The sequence below is a fragment of the Varroa destructor genome, unplaced genomic scaffold (assembly GCF_002443255.2).
Source record: "Varroa destructor unplaced genomic scaffold, Vdes_3.0 BEIS01000006.1, whole genome shotgun sequence".
In the NCBI taxonomy this organism is placed as follows: Eukaryota; Metazoa; Arthropoda; class Arachnida; order Mesostigmata; family Varroidae; genus Varroa; species Varroa destructor.
In genome coordinates, this window is record NW_019211459.1 from 28,165,796 (window position 1) to 28,188,915 (window position 23,120).

A 23,120-nucleotide genomic window follows, 5' to 3' on the forward strand; every position below is an offset into this window, starting at 1 on the left:
TTCAGAAGAAAATAAGTTGCTGCGATTTAATCTAAATTCAACAAAAACCAGTTAGTGCAAGCTATAGCAAACGCACAGGCTACTAGGGAAATAACTATATACACAGGAGATTTCATGCTCATAATAGTCTTGGACCTCAAAAATGCTTTCCACGGAAAACTATTCACAAAATCCTGATGAAAGGTAGAGCTCCACCCCAGTTTATCTGAATAGCCTCGGACTCTCCAAATTACTATTCGACGAAGGCTTACAGATACTGATGACCCATTACAGTGGATCTCTGCCTCCGATTAAGTGTTAAGCTAAAGTACTTATCGCCAAAGATGCGATGGCTAGTCTATCTCAATGACTCGGAAATTGTTGTGAAGGCACGTAATGCGCAAACGTTGGACATTGCGGCTAACAACGCTATAGATACTTTTCTCTAGGCATTAGAGAAAACGGCCGCGAATCGCACCGGCGAAAAGTGAAGCTATTCTACTGATCGAAAAAGGAAATATCCAGCAATAGACCTAAAACTAAATGGAAACTAACTCAGATTGGGTAAAACCGCCACGTATTTGATACCGCCTGATCTACCTCACCCTAAATGGGCAGCCACTTCGGCGAAGAAAATGCGGGCGACCTAACAAGAATCCTTCTTACAGGCCGAAAAAGGGAGAGAAGGTTACTGGTGTGAGTGGCGAAGTTCATTATATTTTTTGGAGCACTAGTTTGGATCAAGACGACGCTGGAAACAGCCCCTGGAAGGGCATTGTCAAGAAGCGCATAGAGAGGAGCCGTTTTTAGGACCAAATTAGGATAAAGGACAGATAGTGCGCTGCAGTTCTGGTGCGGGCTAACTCCGACCCTGGGATCTGAATACAAAAAAGGAAAATGTCGGTTAAACGATTGGAGAAACAAAGCGTGGAAAGGCAGTAAACCCAACATGAATAGTAAATAAAAAGAGAATACATACCAGGAGTCGCACAGAGTGTTACAGTATGATATATAATGCAGTTAATTAAAAATTGAAAGGCCAGAGAGTGACCTAGCGTTTTACATGGTAGCATGAGTCAGCTTCTTACTGGTCATGGGAAATTCCAGGTCTATACGCGCAGGATTAAGTGAACGGCACCGGCAATGTGTGCATTGCCTAGCATTGCAATTGCTAAGTTGGAATATCGGGTGACGCGGAACATAGTATGTTCGACTGCTGTACCCTCGATATTCAGACGCTTTCTTACAGAGGTGTGGGCGGAAACGGAAGTATGATAAACAGATCTGTGAATCCGAGAAAACCTGGTAGAAAGGATGGAAACCACCGATAAATCTTGGACAGAAAAGACGTTTAGAGAGAGCAGAAAAGGTCCAGCTTGAAAAACTATCGCGAGGATATTGCGCTGGAAATGGTGTTACAGGGTCGCATTTAGTGGAAATACGAAAGAAGATGCGCTTCCGTACGGTACTAAGCTCGTCTAAAGAAATAGGAAACCCGACCGGGAAGACTCTGGCCAACCCGAAGTAGTATTCCACGAAAATCAGGCTCGGTGGTTCTATCCGTTTGGAAGAAAAACAAAGGAAGTTTTAGTGGGTGCAAGAAACCAAAATGATATTTGATGATATTTTTTCCCTGAAAAATAAAGGTGCAATTGTTGCTTCGTTTTGTGTCGCCTGGATCGCCTCTCGCAAACATACAGAAAACGAATTGCTAAACCTGAAAAGAACCTGTCCTTACCTGAAATGAGCAATAGCGCTTTGAACGCTGACAAATTGATCGGACTATCTTAATCTAAAGATTGGATCCTATTCCATTTCTAAAGCGCGACACAACTAGTAAGAAATGATTTTAATAATTTCGCCTTTCCGTAATTTTCAAATTCGAGATTTCTGACTGCAAAGAGCAGATCAAATTTATTATTTAAATAATAAATCATAGAGTCGTATAAAAATTACTAAACCTTATTGTTTGGTCGAAATATATACATAGCAATGAATTGAGCTTCGGCATGAAGCTTTCTTAACTCCATGAGATCATCTGCAACATTTTATACATACACTATTTTATTATATATTTTATTAATTTCAACCCGCAACAGTTGTTTACTATAGCAACAGGGGAGTTCGACTGTACAGCAGCATTCATTTTTTAACGTCGTTACAAATTCTAGTGACTTCATTGGGTCTGTCATTGGCAGTATGAACAAGTAGGATAATTTTCAAATAATGGCTTTCCTGAAATTTCTGTTAATTGGACATTGAAATCGCCTACATGTGCCAACTATTAACAGTACTACATCAGGTAATAAAATAATGAATTTAGTTCAAACATATTAGCCTCACATGTAGAATGTGAATGACTATATACGAAACCATCAGATCATTTTTTCAAAACCTTCCACAACATAAATTATTTGAATATCAAAAGATTGTTTTAAGCGAGTCGAGAAAAACCGAATTGAGAGGATGCAATAGCGAACATGATTAGTGAGGCGTCAAATATTGAAGTAAAAGTAAATTAAATCAAACCAATGGGTGATAAATTCTCCACAAACGTTTCCTCTAGCAACATGCCCACGTTTTCTCAAATATGCAGCCACTACGCTGTCCATTAAATTCATTCAGTCACACGATCTAGTAATAATTATCCTATGTAACTATCATTACACTATAAATATACAGGTTTAGTTTCATCTGTCACACAAGAAAAGCTAAGCTTGTTGTTACCTAACTTCCACCCCCTCGAAGCCTGTTAAACCAAAAAGCGGTTCTCCTGTTTGCGCTTTTGTTTTCTTATAAGTGTGACATGGATCTGCCGCGTTACTTCACAGATGTCTTTATAGTAGGGTTCCTGTGTTAGCCATAGCTTGTACAAGATACGGAAACAGGTGGACCCTTGGCATGAAGTTTTCGACAAGAACAGGTCCAGCTGCTTCAGCGCCTTCTACTTCCGCATAGATGTACTTGTGGTTGGCAGGATCCGCGCGAACGTCTGCTAGACCACCAGGTGTCATGACTAAGCCATTACCAGGATGTATTACTTCATACAGTTGGTGCGTAATAGGGTTCTCTATATAAAGTATGCTCGGTCGGCCAGGTGGAGGTGGAGGGGTTGGAGCCGGCGGAGGACTTCCTGGACGCTTACGACCCTGAGCCGCTAGAACTAAGGTAGCAGGTGGTAGCAGAGGCACTTTTTGGCCCTGTCGGTTTCTACGACGTTCAGTGAGCGACGGTGAAGGCGGAGGTGGCGACCGAACCTGCGGATCCTTTTCTGGCACTGTCCCATCGAAGAATGACACGGACTTAGCACGTGCCGCCTTTGGTTTGGCGGGCAGGCCCGTGTTAGACTTTGGCGGGCCCGTCGTCGATTCGGGAGAATCTTGCTGTGACACAGCCGATGATTGGCCAGCGCTACTAGGCGACGATGTTGATTCTGCAGCACAGACTGAAAAAAGAACGACACGAAAGAAAATGGCTGAATACACGACGAAACCTTATCGGTTCTTATATATAAGACTACAATACATTAATCAAAAACTGTTCTATAAAATATAATCCATCCTTATCATGTCTGCCCTCTTTTATGCAACCTGATATACCAACTCATTGAAGTTGGTATATAAGTTAGACCCAACCAACTTTCAACGTTCAAGCATATTTTCTGCAGAGCAGAAATAATGAAGCTAGCGTTAGCGTCGGATCCATATTACTAATTCGAAAATGCCAAATAACGTAGCTGTACTAGCATGTTCCTAAAACACAGAACAGAATTTTTACACGATATCTATGTGGCTACTTACAGCTAGTAAAAATAAAGTCTGTAGGTTGAACGATATTCAATATTTTGGTTTATTTCGCGGCTGCAACTTCGCTTGGATATACCTCTATCTATAGCGAAATAACCACACATTTTACATAAGTAAAAAAAATTCTACTTATGTTACATACGGTATCTATCCCCTAGAATACAAGTTGAATAATTGGCTTTATAAATAACTTCGCTTACACAAATTGTGTAGTGTAACTTGTTGTTTTAAAAATAATTGTTGAATTTGAAAGTATTTTTTGCCGAATATGCTCAACAAACTTATATAACTTCATATACTTTTTCCTGTAATTTGAGTAAAAACGCGCTAACGTACAACTTTGTATAGTAGTTGTGTCGGGACATACGTGTCACAGGCTTTATAACTATTAAATGTGTAAATCTCGAAATTAATGAACGAAATTAAGACTTATTAAAGTTATAGCAGGCTAGCCAGTAAGCCTTGTTACACAACCGACAATTGTGATTAGTATTGCTCACCTATGGGTACTTCGAGAAGATTGCCTGTGTAGGTAGCACCATCACTTTCAGAATGGCTAGCTGTAGGAGTTATTTCAATGAGATTTTTGTTATTCACTGGTTTTGTTAAATGATCTTCATGGTCACCTTCAAGGACGGCCATTCCCAGCACCCCTGTCGCCAATAGCTCATCTCCCAAAAATTCAGCTTCATCCACATCTCCCTGCCGAGCCATTTCTTCTTCTTCCAATTTATCCAATGTTGGAGAGAGCTTATCATCCTCCATAGCTACTATATGCTCTAGTGTTTTTATCGATTCAACACTTCGTCTTGAGACGATGCTCTCCACTGGCCGCACCCGATCAACCTAACATAGCAACAATAACAACAATGAGTCCCGAAACTGTGACAACAGCGGCACCTTTTATCATCAAAATTGTTTGCTAAATGAGATTATACGAAGTGTTTTGGCACCTCTTGACATAACATGACAATCAAAAAATGTTAAAAATGATATACAAATTGTTCATGTGCAACGTATTCGTCATACTATACTATTTTATGGAGATTTCCTATCAACTGGGCACAGTTAACGTGTGTTTTATAAAAGTATAAGCTCTTTTAGTGTGCAAAAAAAATGCAAAAGACTTACCAATGCAATAAGATCCTTTTGGTGGGCTAAATTTGCTGAAAACCTTAGAGGTGGTTCAGTGTTTGTACAACGAATACCGAAAATGGGGAAGCGCAGATGACGTTTAAAGGTGCGATCGACGACTGTCTCTACCTCGTCCTATTTAGCAGTTAACCGCAACAGAAATCACAGAAAAAAAACATGTCAAAGTTACTGGTTAGACATAGTCAGGAACGTCCAATATATTAGCTTATTATCATAGTGTAATATCAGTAACAATAATCATGTGTCCCTTTAACGAAGTGCTTACTATATCCAGCGCTCTCTGCAAATATCATAGAAATTATATGCAATGCTGATTTTCAAAAACTTTTCTATTAAGCCTTCGGCGACTATTAATGTTATGAGCTAAGGTGCGGCTCATAGCAAACTGATTAAGAACCTTAAGTCATTAGTTGGTAATCGCAGTACATTCATGAACGAATATTCTGTAACGACTGCCAATAAACTAAGTGAAATCATTGTTAAAAATGTCATTAACATTAACATGCTTATTGTTTGATTACTTTTAAAGTGTTTACATATATACACATAGATGAAGCAACTGGCAAGCTTCAAAAAAATGAAGTTCACTTATGCAAAAACAATGTGTACGAGGATGCCTGAAAGCACAGACAAATAACAATATGACATTTCGAATAACCCGCAAGGTCGTGAATAGTCAATGACTTTTTTCCATTGGGGTTCCCGAACAATGAAGAGGATGCATCTGAGATTGAAAAAAATGGGCGAATCAGGTCGGACGCATAGATTTAGACAACTCACGCCTGCGAAGAACGCGGCCTCTGCTTTAACCACACGCTGTTGTTGATCTGTTGTCTCTTCAGTTGATTCTCGGAGCCGCCGGTTCCGACTTTTCTTGTCTTTTTTCTTTTTCTTCTTGGCTTCATCCTTTTTTTTCGATCCGCCACTCTATAAGGCAGTTAACCGAAATATAGGGATGCCACTATGTCAGTAGAAGTACTGTCGTTTGGTCTTTGCTATTACGAAGTGCGTATGCAACACAAGCTTGGTATGAGGACTTGTATAAACCAAAAAACAGATATGGATGATTTGGCTTCAAATAGCCGCACATCACGGATCTTTTTTATGGATATACAAACTGTCCAAATCTGCATCATCACGTTTCTGATTTTACCTACACATAGATAAGGAAGAGGTGGCGGTCTTTTGGGTGCGTTAAGTGTGCAACAGATGTAATTTCTAACTGCGTGTAGCCGTACCTTTTCATTGCCGCTTGTAGCTTGTACATTTCCATCTACCGATTTCCCGGACCTAGAGCAAATGTCGTCAACGGGGATAGCACATTCTTGTTTGATCCCTTTTTCTGGTGAAAGATCATTTCCGGATTTCATCTTATCCAATTCAATTGATTTTCCCTGATCAGGTTTAGGCGACGCCATGGTCTTTGACTTAGTACTTAGCTCAGCATCCGTAGAGGTCTGAGCAGAAGTTGCAGGCAAGTTATTAATGACTTGCTGTTCGGTCGATATTGGAATTAATGTACTGGTCGCCTGCCCTGCAGTAGTTCCCGATGTTGCCGCCACAGCTTCCAATTCGCCGCTGACCTGCGGTGCTTGTATCTCCTTGAGCTGCTCGAAGTAAAGTGGATATGATTCTGCTCTTATTATATAATAATAGTAATAATAATAGTAATAATGAATTTTGTCAGAATATTATATGGGGAGGGAAGGATGTATCAAAATGTATTGAAAATGATATGCTAGAACTAGACTTTATACAAAGAGAAAACGTGTTCACAAAAATCATATAACTAGCTACGACGAGTGTAGCAGAACCCTGATTCACTTTACCGGTTTGAGTTAAAACAAAATTCACTTACCAGAGTTTTTAGGACCATCTCAAGTAGGCGCTCTTGTGCTACTGCCACAGGTCCGACAGCTACTTGCATTGCCTTGGCCAACTCCTGTAGTTTAGGATTCATTCCTGTGGGCTTATCGTTAGGTTTATCAGTCTCCTTATCGCCATCATCACCAACTTCAGTCTTTATTGTTTTGTTCTCCGTGAGAGATTTATCCATTGCCTCTGATTTGACTACGACAGATGAACGTCCTCGATCGTTAGCTTCGCGCTCCATCGAGCTCTCTGTTATTCCTTGACTTCGTTTTTTGTCATCATGCCTCTTAGCTGTCTGTGTATTTGAGTCTTCACTTTCTCGATTCTTTGAATCAGTTTTGTTTTTGTCAGTCCGTTTCTTAGTATCCTTCTCTTTGCTGGCAGGTTCTACGGTGTCGCTATTCCGCTCTCCTCGTAATTTGGTTTCTTTTCGGTTATCGAAGGCATCATTTGCTTCAAGTTCTGGATCCTTAGGTTTCTTATCTTCTTTTCTATTATTATTATCGGATCGCTCCTTCGAATCCACTTTGCATGGTGCTTTATGCATTCGATCATTCTGATTAAACTTAGAATCCTTCTTCGTTTTGTGTTCGGCTTCCCGAGCGCGTCTCTTCGCTTCCAGTTCCTCAAGTCGCTTCCGGTCGGCTTCCTGTTGTTCTCGCTTTCGCCTTTGGCGCTCCTCAACTTCTTTGGCTTTCAAATCGGCTTCGATCTGCTGTCTGATGGCCTCGTCCTCGAGCTCTTTCATACGCCGCTCTTCGGCCAACTTCTTTTCCTCTTCACGGCGCTTCTCTAGGTCCTCCTGAGAATTGTACAGCAATGTGTTTGCAATGAGAAAAAGGTCGTTTCTAACAGCTTAAGTAAACAGAGGGTACAGCCAACATTCAAACGGCTCTAGTAATCGAGTAATGCTAACGCTTCGAAGGTAAAAACAAAGTAGATTAAAGGCAATTTGTTTTGATGATGACCACATTAGTTATCGAAGCGTATACCCTTGGATTTAACAAATAAGGTAACGGAATCTTAGTCAACAATTTCTGATTAGACACTTCGTTCATATAGCATTGTTATTGCGCAGCTGTTCTAGCGGATCCACCGGACTTTTCCATGTTAAAAGTATTTTTGTTACACTTTCAGCGCTCTGGCAACTTCTGAACATCCATTTATCTGCAATTCGTAATCGGATATTCAATGTCTCTATCTACCGATAGTGGGATACGCTTGCCTACCAATATGGCCTTAGGGGCATAAAAATCACATGCATCTAATCGAAAAAATAGCCGGGCTGAAGCTGACATTGCATATTTTTCTGTTCAATTCAGAAAGTAATTAAGGAAATGCGATAAGGTATGACATTGTCATCAAGTGACCGGCCTGTATGCTTTGGATTACCGTGCCAACGGTCTATGAGTTTCGTAGGAAACTCAAGATGGCAGCACTATAGACTGTTTCACTTTTGGTTAGCGTTTCATAATAAAAAACGCGCTCGATGTCTATTATTATCTTTACTAGTATAACCTTATTAGTGTTATCATCACCTTACGTTTAAACGTACTCGACGTTATTATGGAAACTCGATTTTTCTCCAGAGCGACGCCAATGTTTCTCCGGACGGGTTTTTAGCTAAAGTTCCGCAAATAATATACTATACGAATTTTTAACCGGCCTATACTCAAATCATTTTCGCATTTTCAGTGGTTGGGTTATAGCTCCATAATATATTGAATGTGAGACGCTAGCTTAGAATTCAAGCTTTGCATTCGCGAAAAATGTTTCCAGTACAGCTTGGCGTTCTTGTCCTACGGATTCTGACACCTGGTCATCTTCTCGCTGGCCTTTAACATTTCAGTCCATATTCTTGAAACATTTGAACCATTCACGTACTGTGCTCTCACTTGAAAGTTTCTTGCCTAATGTTTTCAGTGTTATTCGATGATTCCCGCAGCGCTTTGGCATCTTTCGAGGCACAAAAATTTGACTACTAGGACTAAACTTTCAAAACTAAAACACGTTTCTTTTTAAACTAATTTCTTTTATAACACAATCAACCGGTTCTTGCTCACAAGTTTCGAAAAGACTGAAGTATTTATCAGCCAACCTTAGTGCGCTAGCAGCACATAAGTTCTATGTCTAAACTTTGAAGTCCACTGATTTTACTGATAACATCCTGAGTACTTATGACAAAGTTTACATGCTTATCGTCATAACGCTACTAACCTTCTTCTCCAAACCGTAATGTCCTTTGCAAAAAAACCCCACCATATTTCCCGGAATGAAATGATTGCGCGAAAATCGCCACAAAATACATTCCACCAACTCCAATGAACGTTATCCTTTCTATATCAAAAACAAAAATGCAAAAAGAATACGAACCTCTTCTGTGCCGAATGACAATTTTCGAAGCGCGTCCTTTCGATTCGTACTTTTGCCAGCCTTTACTATATTGCTATCCGCGTCTTGCTCTTTTTCTGTTTTGCCTGACGTACGCCCTTTAAGGGTTTCGAGCTTGACGGCGTTTGACCGGTTTTCTTTAAGATTAATGCTTTCTTCAACCTCATCAGCCGCGTCGAGCTTGACCCCGTTAGGCAAAACATCCCAGCGTCGGCGGCGTTCTTTCCGTTTGGCAACACTGCTATTTGCTTCGTTATCGGGAGACAGAGCCCGCTTAGCTACAACAACGGGCCTTTTAAAATAAACAAAAAAAAAACAAATAAAATAGACGAAATATTTATATGTTTCAAGTTATTGTACTTTAGAACACCGCTATTTCAAGTAGTAGTTCCATGGTTTTTGAGTCACACAATTTACGTTAATTAGCTTTGCTGAGCCAGCTTTAGTCTTGTGGTTTGTTCTCATAATGAGTAATGGGCGATGTCCCACGCTGAACCAGTGGGATACGCCAGTATGCGTATTAGATTGACACCTTGATTTTTGTAGAAGTTCGGAACAAATATATGATTTATAACTGCAGAATGATAGATACTTACCTCACGGGCGATGCTGCTGTTTGTTGAGCCACCTTCAAGGTTGCGCCACCTGACGAAAACGATTAAAACATTGTCATATGTCGTGTAATAAACAATAATGAATCACCATTAATAGAAATTTTTGATAATTGCATTATAGTCATACATTGTAAACCTTCATTCACTCTAACGCAAAACCTGGCTACCGCTATCTGAGGAACTTTCAATTTAAAACATTTCCACCATCTCTTTAACATGGATGCCCATTATTAACTATTTTAAGTGTTTTCTACATTGTCTTTAGGGATCTATAGCATTAGATCACAATGAATAGATAAGCTCAACTTAAAATTAAGACTTACGCAATTTGATGCTTCGGGTTGTTTTTGCCGAGGTTAAAATCTCTCCTTCTTCTATTCTGCAACATGAAATGTATCTTTACTTAATTAATTCTTTTCCCGCATTTGCTTGGCGTTACACCAGAAGACTTCGTTTCTCCGACAAAATAATTCTTATTAATTTCCTGGCATAATAAAGATTTTCGTACATTCGAATAGCCAATCTAAATTTAAATTAATATTGAAATCAAATGTTAACGAGTGGGAGTGTTTTGCATAGTACTTTGAAGTTTTGGCGAATCACTACCAACTAGTAAATGCCAATTTGTCACATATAGTGATGCTTCTACGGACATGTTCTGACTGAATCGGTCGTTTCATAATATTTCATTGTCTTTGGAATTGACGAGGTCTAGCTCCTTCATTTTGGCAACTCGGTCATTGACTAGTTAGTATGGTACCACTTCGATCTGAAAATGTTCCTTTTTATATCAGCAGTTCAAGTGCTTCTGTGGTACAATCGTAAAAAGCGTGGCGGAGTTAGCTCAAAGACTTGGACGAGCTTCACACCGAAATTTATAGCAAAAAAAGAAAAGTCTTTATCACAGTAAGAGGACATTATTTCAGAAGTCTTCCCTGTCGCCCTCTAACTTCCCTCATACATTTCCCGACTGCAGTGCCAATACAGTGACGAAATCACACCAGCGTACTGATACAACAACAAGGTATGCTTTGGTAATACTTTTTTGGAGGGCCAATAAAGTTTTTATCCGCTGGCATTCGAGACTTTGGGAGGGCCTAGATTTTGACTTGTAAACTTCCTCTAATAAATTCTACGATAAAACTACCCAAGGGTAAGATCTTTCATTCTAAAAGCTGTCGATGGACGTACAGAGAGGTAACGTAACTATCTTCAATAGTCATAATGTTTAGATGAAATTTAGAAGAAGGTGTTTAGAAAGAGATGTGTGTTTATTATATATGTTGGAAGATCACAATTGTAACACCAAAATAAATAACAGTTACATGAGATTATAAACGTGTTATAATATAATATATAATACATATAATATTATAGAAAAGTGGTTAATACAGCTCTTGATTTGACTTTTATGAAGACGTCGAACATGGTAGCCGTCGTAGTACTGAAAATATGGTAGGGGCGAAGGGAAGTTCAACACTAATAAATATAATACGTACCCAATAGTCGGACTACTCCGTGTGGGCAAATTTGAAGAAACGTCGCTGTCTTCTTGTGAGCTGTCATCGTTCAAAATGCTCGCCATCGTTGCGCCCGTTGAATTGTCATCATCACGAGGTAACGCCAGTTCTTCTTTTTCTGTATTAATCCGTTAAGAAGAGACAAATCACCGCCAACAATAAATAATTGTAGAAATGATTTAACCTTATTTCCTTTTGTATTGAATGTTCAATAATTGGTTAATCTTACTGGCCTTTGTCAATCAGTTTTTATGAGACGTGCCAGTTAGAATGAGTCATCAGAGATGGTGTACCAGGACAAGATTATTGCGATTTCGACTCAGCTTCAACTCGAAGTTACTTTTATTACATTAAGAAACCAAGACTATTAAATGTTTTGTCTTAATATTTGATCTGAACATTTCGCCCACTTGAATCAACAACCGATCTTTTTTATATTCAAAATAATAAACCGCACTTTAATTACACGTTTATCATATGAGAAAACATTTTTTTGTACCGTTATTATGAGAGTTAAGCCAAAACCGCCAAGGAACTACGTTATTTTTGACGCTGTCAGTCTTTTTGTTAACACGATCAAATCATGGTGTTTTTAATTAATACGCCTACTCTACGAACCTTCTCTACGTAATGCGTTCCTCATGTTGACAAGGTGACTAAAGTTGAATGTTTTGCTGTTCTGGTTCAATTCAATCTGGGCTTTTCGAGCCGCTAGTTTCTGCTCAAGAAGTTTTTTAACACGTTTCTTTGATTCCGGCACTGGCTGAGGAGTGGGCGGTAGCGGGGGAGTCTCTGGCCGCGCCACTGGCGGTGGTAGTGGAACGTATTCCGGAGAAGGGATCCGATATTTGGGTTGTGCTGATTCGCGGCATCGCTGCAACGCTTCCCCATAGATGCGACTCGCCATTTCGATGAGCGGGACACTACCAGGCGGCAATCGGGCTAGCGGAGTGCCCTCCTCATCGTGTAATGGCGTTAGTCGTTTAATTAGAGTGTGCAAACCTTCCGGAAATACAGGACCTTCTGGGTCGTCGAACAGTTCGAGATGAGGTAAGTCATCCATTGCGCCTGGTGGCGGCGGAGGCCACAGACGGCGTTTTACCATCTCTCTACACAGTAGGTTCGGGTGCGGGTTGGCAGCCAATGCTTCGAAAGCTTCTTTGGGCAACCCCATGTTAACCATCGTCTCAATGAAATAACATTTTACCTGTTTGAGATACACACGCCGTATTCAAATGTGCAACACACTTCAATTGCTGTTGAACATTATTACTTAAAACAGTGCGTGAAATTGTTCGTAAACAACACGAACTATTGGCCTTGCCGACTGCGTAAAGTAAACTGAGGACATAACGGGCACTCTCTGAGCTATGATCGTGGAGGTTTAGGCGATGTCCAACATAGGCATAAAAATTGTGTATCTTTATGTTTAGATACTTTTCATTATTCTGTACTTGAAACAAAATGTCCGATTTTTCTTTAATAATGCGATGTTAAGAAATTTCTGCCGCTGACGACAAATAATGCAACTAAAATAAATTTGCAATAAACGAATTGCATGGAGAGTACCTGAGAACCTTTAGAATTTACAATAAATACTATATTTCTCTACATTTTATATTATCCTTAAGTATATATAAATAAAGCAACATCTTGTGGAATCACAACAGTCCACAACAGTTGCAAATAGCGTTATTTGCATAAAGCCTAATGGTTGTACAACACAGTATTTTTGGTGGCGATCCGACAAAACAGAAAAAACAAATGACTGAAAAGCAAAACTGTCTTCTTTTTTTCCCTAAAACAAAAAGAAGTGCCCTATTTTAAGAAACATAACATTTTAAAAATAAAATTCTTAGTGAATTCTAGAAACATTTATTGAAAGGAGGATCATATTCGAAACTGTTAAATCTAGACTCCGTAATTCATTTAGTGCACTGTGTAATCACACAACCTTTTTCTACCTAACTTCGCTATATTTAATACCAATAAAGTTATTCTTGTATGTAAGCAACCCACCTTCCGCTGGGCAAGCTTCTTGCAAAGTTCATCGTCAAGAACAAATTTTGGAGGTGGCGGAAGTGGTTTTACAGCCGGTAGGTTATCCTTATTATCGCCCTTTTCAACTCCTGGTGGTAAGAGATCATCGGCCAATCCACGCAGTGGTGCACAGTCATCACTTTCTGGCTCCGATAGCGAATCGCCTATACTGTAGGGGGAATCGCTGCGTTTGATGGCCGCTGCGGCGAAATTCGGGATAGCGTTTGGTGGGGGTGGAGGCGCCCCAGGAGGCAACGGTGGCGTAGGGATTGATAGCAATTCATTGTCATCATCCGATTTGTTGTCGTCCGGATTGACGCCGGGTGGAAGAGGTTCGTCAGCATACGACGACATCGATTCTTAGCCCCAGCCGACTATCCCAGCCTTATTAATTCTTATGAGCTGTCCTCCGGAATCTTTGAAGAGGGGGCGTGCTGAAGCCTCAGCGATTGCAATATCCCACCCGGTGGGCTGGCAAAGAGAATGCAACAAAAACAAAACGAACAAGTTCAGCGATAATAACAGGAATTATTTCCATTATAAAAATAGGCAAAATCGGTGCCGTATCAAAACAACATTATGAAACTCGCTGTTCCAGTTACATGTACATGTTAGTACTAAAAAGACTCACAATACTATACAATTGCTAAATGACATGTTCGGACGTTGCATATGATTGATGTACAGCTTTGCGGACAGCCAAAGCACTGAAAAATTAGAAGGACTTTCCTATCGTGGAATCGATAAGTATTTCACGGTTGTATGACGGACGGCACAGTATTTGTGTTGGCAAATAAAATCGAGCAGAAGTAGCTTTCGTGAACAATAGAGCAGATCCCTAGTGCGCCTAAACTAACCTCACGTAACACAATCTTGATTTTATTTGCTCCCAATGCTGAGTGTTTTCCACACATGCAGGACACAACACAACAATCTACACCACTTTTTCTCAGAAGTAGCCGCACTCGTAAGGCTTGTTTACAAATTGAAAGTGGCAGTTCGATACAGCTTGTAGCTCCGTGTTCTGTGCAATACCCCGCTTAGAAAAAATAGCAAATCGGAACTACATAATGCATAATTTGGTGTACATGCATAATAAATAAAGCGTTAATATTTTTAAAATAACATCAAGACTTATTATTGGAAAGACCTCAATGAGACAAAACTCGACGTCGTAAAGTATAGATGATTTCACTCGGATCCAAGGTCGTCGTTTAACAGCTGATTTAAATCCACCGTTTGAGAGTAATTGGCGCAACTGATGATGACAGGCTGTGTACCAGACTAAAGAATTATAATTTCGATTTGGACTCATTAACTTTGAAATATTTATGATCTACTTTTAAACTGTGAATTAGCTTAATGCTTGTTTGAAGTGTAAAGATGGGAAGCGGAACATCAAAACATTCCAGCGATTATGAATCTGTGAACACTCCGATGCAACCTCAACGCCAATTGCCCTTCGATCCGAGATCTCCATCCGCTGGAATAAATCGCACTCCAATTATTGTAGGTTCTCCAAGCAGGGCCCAGTTTCATATTCAATTAAATTATTGATCTAATACTACCTTTGACTGTATTAAAATTCATTAACTTAGTCAATCTAAACTGAGCGACGCACAAAAATATCACCTTTCCCGGACACTGATTATGCTGATACTTCACTTTGTTATTTTTATATTTATCTACATACTTCATATTTTTTACGTTCTACATATAACTGGGTAACAAGTATTTACCTAGCATTGACTATTTTTCTTACACATAAGTGTGAATCTGTCTTATGACCCAGCTAACAAAGGATAGAGCATGCAATGGCAAGTTAAGTAATATACGGCACAGCGAAATATTTGAGTGCGGTAGCAGTAGTAGCCATTCACATACGGCTAGTTGTGTGGCCTATATACTGCTACATCAGTATCTTTTTTTTTAGATATTAAACAATATCGTTACCATGTCTTTGTGTACATAATACAGTCTGGTCGTTCACAACCCATCAGTGCAACCGAATTGAATCAATCAATCCAGCTAGAGATGCCTCTGTAAGACTTTAACAGTTACACTATTTAGAGTAGGGCTAGCTAATGACACTTTAATCCAGGCCTTTATTTCTCAGTTAGATTTGTATAATTATTCTAAGACCTAAATAGTGGCAACTTCCAGTTCGTAAATGTTTAATTAATGTATACTTACCGTTTCATCGTAAAAAACGACTGACGTACTGCTGGTTTCTATGTAATTTATACTTTCAGCAAGTGCATAAATAGTGAAACCTCTATTTTAATTAAAGTTTTTCATACCTGACAGTACCTCTCTAGGTACTCTGCTTAAAAACTTCTGGATTTTAGTTTCCACAGACGTAGTAATCTGACAAATTTTTATCTTTGCAAAATCAACAGGTTCCTGTAAGTCCAGATGAAGTGTGTACTACACCCGCTCGTCCCAAAAGCAAACTGTTGGATCCGCGATCACCTGCTGAGGCACTTATCCGCACACCAGTTCTTACGCCAATTAAATTTGACTTCAGCGAGCTTGAACAGGCTCTTAGGAACAGTTCAAACAAACCTCTTTATCAAATCCCAAAAGACAAGGTTACGAAAGAGATAAGTCCCTCACAGCTTATATTTACCACTCGTCCTGATTCAGACAGAGAAACTTTCGATTCAATAGCAGATATCGTTACGCAGCGTACACCACTTAGCACACCTACGAAGGTTCGCGGATTATCAACGACTACTCCACTAGCAGTTCGTTCTCCTAATATCGCTTGTCCACAGCCTGGGGTAGAAAACCTGCCCGTTAAAGGGCAATTAGGTTTTAAAGAAACCGAAAGTACGTCGATTAAGGTGACTTTGCATGGTAAAGCGAATCTCCGACAAATGGCTCACCATCAAAGTCACGCGCGTGTTAAGGGCAAAGGACAAAGACGACCTGGTGGAGTTCAGGATGAAAATAGTGCCAGACCGATTCATCTGTAAAGTTATAGTCAGTCAGAATTTTTTAGCTATACAGCGGCAATTTATATGAAAGGAAGATACGTAACTTTTTTTTGTTTATTGTGCTTTTTACTCATCAAGTATGCATAAAAATGCATTTATGGATTCGCCAAACGCTACTCGGGAATAGTTGCTACGCTTTAATAATTCCATGGTCAAAACATTAATCAGTGGTTTGTCAAAAAAAGCCTTACTTGAAGCTTCCCTAACAAGCGTCCAAAACGAAAAATATCCTTGATTAACACTAATATGCTTCAAGTAGCTACAGGTCTTGCAAACTAGTATATCGAATATTTCTTAAATAAGTGATATCATTTTCGAACTTAAACGAACTCTACCTACTAACAAAAGCATCGGTGTTGTTGGTAGGCCAATATTATTACCTTGTTTGCTTCCGTTTACCCAATACCTATTAAGCTGTTGAATTATATACAATTAATATTGTAATCCTTATCAGTGCTAAAGCTATTTTCTTTGACATCTCAGTGCAAGAAAACATTTAACGAACTTTGTATAGGAAGCAATATTGTCATTAGCTATTGATTTGGCAGTTAGCAAAGCAAACGTATTGCTTGAATTTCTATGCGTATATTTTTGCCAAAAGCAAATCGGAAAAGCCAATTTTCAAGAAACCTGTTTGTGAAAATTGCTTAATAATTGTGACAACGCCGCTGTTCTTGCTAACAAAAATAAAGAAATTATTTGAACTACTTGGTTTATATTAATTAAATAAAACATAATTATAGTAGTGATATTAAAGTCTAAATACCCGTTCGTTAATGCTGAATTTGCACAGTTCGAAATAAAAATTACATATTTACTTAGTTATGGAGAATGTCAACTGAATGCTTCTGCACCGGACATAGGCAAGTATAGAAGATGAGCTCAAGAAACTGATGCTTCCTCTCATTGTAAATAAAATTACAGTACCTATAGTAATTACCTGTATAAGCTCCAAAAGGTATTATATACCTACATACGCTTCTAAAAAGGTCTGTGTTCAATATTGTTTTTTGCATGCAACATATTTTAAAGAGAAAAAACAAATGAAAGACACAGACCAGATAACATTAGGGCATATAACTTAATTGCCTTATGCTTACTACTTATTTTCCCCTTTATTGCCCGCCACGAAAATGCTGCTCGCATATCATCGACCTCAAACGAATTGCCAGAACCTTGGCTGTAATTATGTATCTGTTTAACAATTGTTTTGGTTATTAATATTATCATTTATCTTCAGTAGTCCCAGCTACCCATTTGCATTATTTTTTTTCTCATTTGCATATAATGCCACCTTTGTCGTAATTACTTCAGTCACCATAATTAACATCAATAACTAATGTTGTCAATTAAGGTTCATCAACAATTTTCGTTGTGTTGTTGCGATTCGTCTTCTTTGTATTATCTATTAAAATATTATACATTTGATTGCGAAAAGTTTATCTTTTCATTTCGTTCTCTACGTCCCCACACTCTATTACATACACACACATGTTTCTGTGGCCGCTCATCATTCCATTCGAAGTACCGACTTTAATCGACCATCTCAAACGATGGCCCTTGACACAGCAACAGCGCCAAAGGCAACCAGGAGCACTAGAAATATTCATCACCCAGATGATGTTTATTAAGCATTTTGCTTAATCTGTAGCGCTTAAAAATGGTTAGACCCGATAGAAAATACAAGAAATCTGCAACAAAATGCTCATGTCCTCTGCTATTATAGAAACCACACTATAACTGTAAATCCGTTGTATATTACTCATTTGTTTGACTTTCTCGTTGTTTCGATTAGCAAGCTGGCCATATATTACGATAATTCTATCTGTAAAATTAATTTATCAGGGTTGTTGCCAAATAATTCTAATAATACCTTCAGTTATATTTTCTCGATCGTCCCCTGCTAGCCAATAATTTCATGTTAATAGCTTTACCAATATAAAAGCGAACTGAATATATTTTTCTGATGAACAGTGCTGATTGAGCTACCTTTTCAATCCCTCACTCAACGCTGCCATTGCTGTCGTTGCCTTTGTTGCCGCTTTCGCGGCTAACTGCTTTTCCTTGTTTCCGATAGGGATTTCTCATAAAGAACTAACGTGCCTTTGATGGTTATTTAGTCCATCTATCATGTCTCCATATTCGTTCCTCTATTCGGTCTTTACTACCACCTGCATTTATTGTCGTTTAAGTATCCGTTTTTTGTTATCTATTTCTTATTTTCCCACATCTTGCTTTTGTGTTCGGGTGCACGCCTATAGGTCCAATGTAGGATCCCTGCCTCAAGCGTATTTCTTACATCAAATTTTGAGTACTGTAAAAATATCTGCAATTTTTATGTCACCTTTTGTGTTGCCGTTGTTTTTGTTTGTGTAAATAGGTGTTCTATGTGGGTAATTTTATCTGAAGAATGTTTCATCGGTATTTCGAAACGAGCTATTATCGAGGAGTGACGTATTGTGAGCTTTGTACTCGAGGGTGTGGGTCATCGGAAGGTTGGCTACTCGACGTAAAGTCTCCATAATCTTCAAACGGACACCTTTATCAGATGCTGTGCGGTTCCACACTGAGATGATGTCCTCCTGGTTATATCTAAAATTGATAGCATACCAAAGGGGAAGAGTGACGTAAATTAAGTGTTCAACTATGAGTTCGAAAATAGCAACGAATACGAAGGTACATGGGAGCCATAGCCGCTTACCATTCTGTTAGGCTGAATTTGATACCGTGTGCCATAAGCAGTCTTTAAAAATTGAACAAATAATACCCGAGTTATTTAAATAGCCTACATTCAAGGAAACTTCCTTTGTATTACTTGAATCGACTAATCAAAAAAATAACGTTTCCCATTTATAAGCCATGGCAGCTGCTCTTACATAATGCAAAACAAACAACCCTGTCGACATTTTTTCCGAGACGCGCACTTCGTTTTTCTACTCTCTTATTCGTTTCCGACTGAATACATATAGAATGATCGACATTATGGATCAGGATTTAGCTTATATGCCTAACTCAGTCCTTAAAGACCGATAACTACATGAAAATTCCGCTGGTTGCAGCATATTTGGGGTATTCGAGTGCTATGAAAGGCGGGAGAATTTTGCATGCACAAAAAGCGAGCGGGATTTTCAACACTGATAGAGACGCAAAGTGTAAGGTATGTTACAACTGATTTTTCAACATTTAACGCACTTAAAAGTTGTTTTTTGCTGACAGTCATTAGCCTCACTTATGTGTCTACTTAGACTTTAGATGGGATTGATCGTTAAAAGCTTCCACAGACAAAAAGACACGGGCGTCGTCACGTAAGTAAGATTACTAATTGACTTTTTTGTATCTATTTCCTATTATATTATATATGATAATAATTTAATATCCTATATTAAAAGTATTTCCAACCATTTCCGAAATAAACCTAGGCTCGAAAACTATACACGCTCACGCATTTCTTCTTCAGTAAATGTAATGAACCAGCTTATTTACTAGCTACTGACCTCACAGACATGACTGCTCCACAAATTTCGTCACCAACTAGAAACTGTTCACCCAAAATGGCTAGTAACACATTCTCCCAGACGCGCGATGCCACACCTTTACGTAACCGAACAATCCATTTACCTCCATCGCGATTTGCCGGATCCTGTAGATTATTTTGATCAAGTTTTAATTTTACTTTAATGTAATTGTGCTAATAAGTAATTTGAAACACTAAAGACTAATGTAGTTATAGATCGCAATATTTTAATTATGGTAATAAATGAAGATAAGAGTCAACGCTGTCAAATATACGAGTAATGGAAGCATAATGATTGCCGAACTTGTTAATTTAAATGCATACGTAATATAGTAGTAGACACGTGTACCATTCATTAAAATTATTTAACTTGTAAAAACACGGTTACTTCGGCAAGGTGGGCACAAACCTTTTCATTCATATTTGTCTGTACTTAAAGCTGTTCCTATTATTCAAAGTGTCAGGGAGACGCAAGAATAATTTAAGCTTGTAGAACTACATTCGACACGCATCAAACAATAAATTCATGCGATCCTCCTGCATATAGTTAATGTTTGGCTACAGATGTCATGCTCAACTGTAACCTGTACATTGGTGTATTTACCTCCCGTATTGAAAAGGTAGCTGTTGACCAAAGCACGAAAATTACGAAAGCTACGAACAACATTGAATAGTAAAATTTGTGTATGCGTACCTCCCACATTGGTTTTACGCCATACTTGAAAAGGTGGTAGTCTGCGTGGCCTGTGAGTTCATTTGGAAAACGTAGATGGGTGTAGCACTTCCAAAACTTTTCCACAGAACGAAACGTAGCTAGAAGTTTAAGGGAATCTTCAAACTTCGGCATCGTCCCAGCTTGCTTAAACCCTGTTCGACGTGAGAACCACATCGAATACCCGTGTTCTAGCGGATGCTCCTCAGGTCCTACGTCTAACTAAAAAAGAGGATGAGGAAATATCAAACGAAGAGGGTCAAAATGAAAAGAAATACTCAACTCGGATTACGACATACCTATATGGTAAAAAGTGGCACCAAGGGACCTAGTGCTGCTAATATTAAATACACCTACAAAGGTACTGTGTTTCTGAAAAAAAACTTACATTTCGATTGTGACGAATGACTTCCAATGACTAAATATAATATAGGGTTTTTATTTACTTGTCAATGGAATATTTCATTTTAGATATATCAAAAATTTAATAGTTACACATGAAGAGTCAACTTGGCGAATCTGCTCGTCAACAAGGTCGAGTCGTGGGACATCGAGATCTCGTCCACCGAGTTGAGACGATGGCTGTTGTTGCGTATGGCTAGTTGAACGTATGGTTCCACCAAGGGGTTGGTTGTGACCACCCCCGTTTCCACCCGTAATGTTGTTTTCATTACTACTCGGAGACTGACCGTGTGATTGTTGCCAAGCTCCTACAACTGATGGACCACCGAGGAGACTGTGACTTCCACTCTCCTCGAGTCGTCTTCCATCATGGAGACGCATCTGATCGAGAGGTCTACGTAAAACAAAATCCAAAATATGCATGCTTCTGATTTTGAACAAGTGATCTATTGCCACCCTATTGGGATTTCCTAAGGATACTGCCACCCTATGCATTCTATATCGCGTACTGCAAAAACAGGTTGCTCAAGCTTAGGTAATTAGTCTAGTTCAAACGAGTTCAGCGGGGGCCAAGGAACATTTCTTCCTGTCATTTGAATTGAATAGTTTAGAAGACCAGCTCTTTCAAGTTTGAAGGAGCGATAACATAATAAAGAGATTAATCTGGATCTTGTGTAAATTCAAAAGGTAAGAATGTAGAGTTTGGAATCGTGCGCAAGATATATTCTCCATTTTATCAGCTTTGAAAAGCTATATTGGACTATTACAGACGAATCCGGTGAACTTTGACACTGAATAATTTTAAACTACGTGCCGTTAGCAGCGAAATTTGACTGATAAATACTCTAGTTTTCTACAGATTTGTCCAGTTTATGGCACATGAAATTATTTCAGAAAAAAAAAACATTTTAGTTTAAAAAATCAACGCTTAGTGGTAAGGTTTTTATTTCTTGAATGCCACAGCGCTGCGAAAATCCATCGACGATTTGTGAACACCACCGAGGTCAGTCAAGGAAAACTTATGCCAAAGTACGTGATTACTGTAAACCTTTTAAGGCACGGCACGTGATTATTGTAAGCCTTTTAAGAACGTAAATTAAAGTCTTGAAGGCCAGCGAAGAGATCAAATGTCCACACCGGAAGAACACATTGACGCAATCCAAGAGTCTTTTTACGGGTCTCTGTTGGCTTAAAGCAGCTTTTCATATGTAACGTGTTAATGAATTATAATAATACTGAATATGTGGAAATAGAAGATGGGTCATATGTACATTTACTCTAGGTTAGTTGGAAATACGCGTGATATTTCATGTGCAATTTGTTAAACTTTAATTAACGAAAGACTTGTCTGGAGCATATAATCGCCACAAACGAGACATATTTCAATTTTTAGTCCTATCCAGAAAGAGGATGGTGTTCACAAGGGCGAACCCGCCCTCTTCTTAGCCGAGAAAAATCGAGTTCTGTGGCATGTCGAATAGGTTTGGACGTCAGGTGGTTAGTAAGCGCAGGTGCTACTATGAAATACTCAGTGGAGGCGAAACAGTGAATTCTGTAAAGAGACTCATGGACCATTGGCGCGGCAATCAAAAGCACGTCCTCTCGATGATCAACGCCAGACTTCATTGCTGTTCTTCAATTACTTTTCGGATTGAGCAAGGGAATATAAAACGTTAGGTTCAACCCGCTTGGTCTTTCTATCCAAGTCCGTGTGATCACGCAGTTTTCCGTTCCCTAAAATAGGCAACCGGTAGTAAAGCATACTACACCTTGGATTTACTTTAAGAAGCCATAGAGAGAGAAATTACATATAAGAAGAGTATCTGGCTATCCAAAAACTGGCGAAACACTGGGACATGTGTGTAAAAAAATAAAACCGAATACCTCTAACACATATCGGAAAATTATTATTTCAGCCCAGCCAGTTCTACAGTTATTTAGTTTCAACGTACTCGTGATTCGCTTGTAACAGCATGATATTTGCCTTTTGCATTTTTTGTTAATCTAGACAAATCTTGTTATGCACGAAAAACAACAATTCAAGGAGGCACGCTTTTTTAGAATTAGCATTTGAAATAATCTAAATAAAATCGACATGGTCCGGAATAGTCTACTA

General features: G+C 39.0%; 3 protein-coding genes across 5 annotated transcripts; 1 reads left to right on the top strand and 2 right to left on the bottom strand.

Annotated features, from left to right (window-relative positions):
* Positions 1 to 1,848: 1,848 nt before the first annotated feature.
* Positions 1,849 to 14,372, bottom strand: LOC111252805 (uncharacterized). Of its 3 annotated transcripts, none has more exons than XM_022811277.2 (13): positions 14,235 to 14,372; positions 13,357 to 13,848; positions 11,956 to 12,544; positions 11,317 to 11,455; positions 10,141 to 10,196; positions 9,800 to 9,848; positions 9,186 to 9,495; positions 6,799 to 7,614; positions 6,179 to 6,547; positions 5,721 to 5,867; positions 4,917 to 5,054; positions 4,286 to 4,631; positions 1,849 to 3,424 (listed from the first exon to the last, which is right to left on the bottom strand). In XM_022811277.2, the coding sequence occupies exons 2-13, from the start codon at positions 13,729 to 13,731 to the stop codon at positions 2,817 to 2,819; spliced, it is 3,942 nt and encodes a 1,313-aa protein (XP_022667012.1). In that variant the 5' UTR covers positions 13,732 to 13,848; positions 14,235 to 14,372; the 3' UTR covers positions 1,849 to 2,816. The 3 variants fall into 3 exon arrangements, with proteins under 3 accessions (XP_022667012.1, XP_086848649.1, XP_022667013.1); XM_086992523.1 differs by lacking the exon at positions 14,235 to 14,372 and adding an exon at positions 14,009 to 14,192; XM_022811278.2 differs by lacking the exon at positions 5,721 to 5,867.
* A 232-nt stretch (positions 14,373 to 14,604) lies between these two features.
* Positions 14,605 to 17,083, top strand: LOC111252845 (uncharacterized). The gene is made up of 2 exons (XM_022811378.2): positions 14,605 to 14,886; positions 15,777 to 17,083. Exons 1-2 carry the CDS (start codon positions 14,761 to 14,763, stop codon positions 16,353 to 16,355), a joined length of 705 nt encoding a protein of 234 aa, XP_022667113.1. The 5' UTR covers positions 14,605 to 14,760; the 3' UTR covers positions 16,356 to 17,083.
* Positions 17,084 to 17,438: 355 nt separating this feature from the next.
* On the bottom strand, positions 17,439 to 22,977 carry LOC111252838 (eukaryotic translation initiation factor 4E type 2-like). The gene is made up of 4 exons (XM_022811367.2): positions 21,098 to 22,977; positions 20,585 to 20,824; positions 19,871 to 20,016; positions 17,439 to 18,968 (listed from the first exon to the last, which is right to left on the bottom strand). The coding sequence occupies exons 1-4, from the start codon at positions 21,497 to 21,499 to the stop codon at positions 18,776 to 18,778; spliced, it is 981 nt and encodes a 326-aa protein (XP_022667102.1). The 5' UTR covers positions 21,500 to 22,977; the 3' UTR covers positions 17,439 to 18,775.
* Between the last annotated feature and the right edge of the window lie 143 nt (positions 22,978 to 23,120).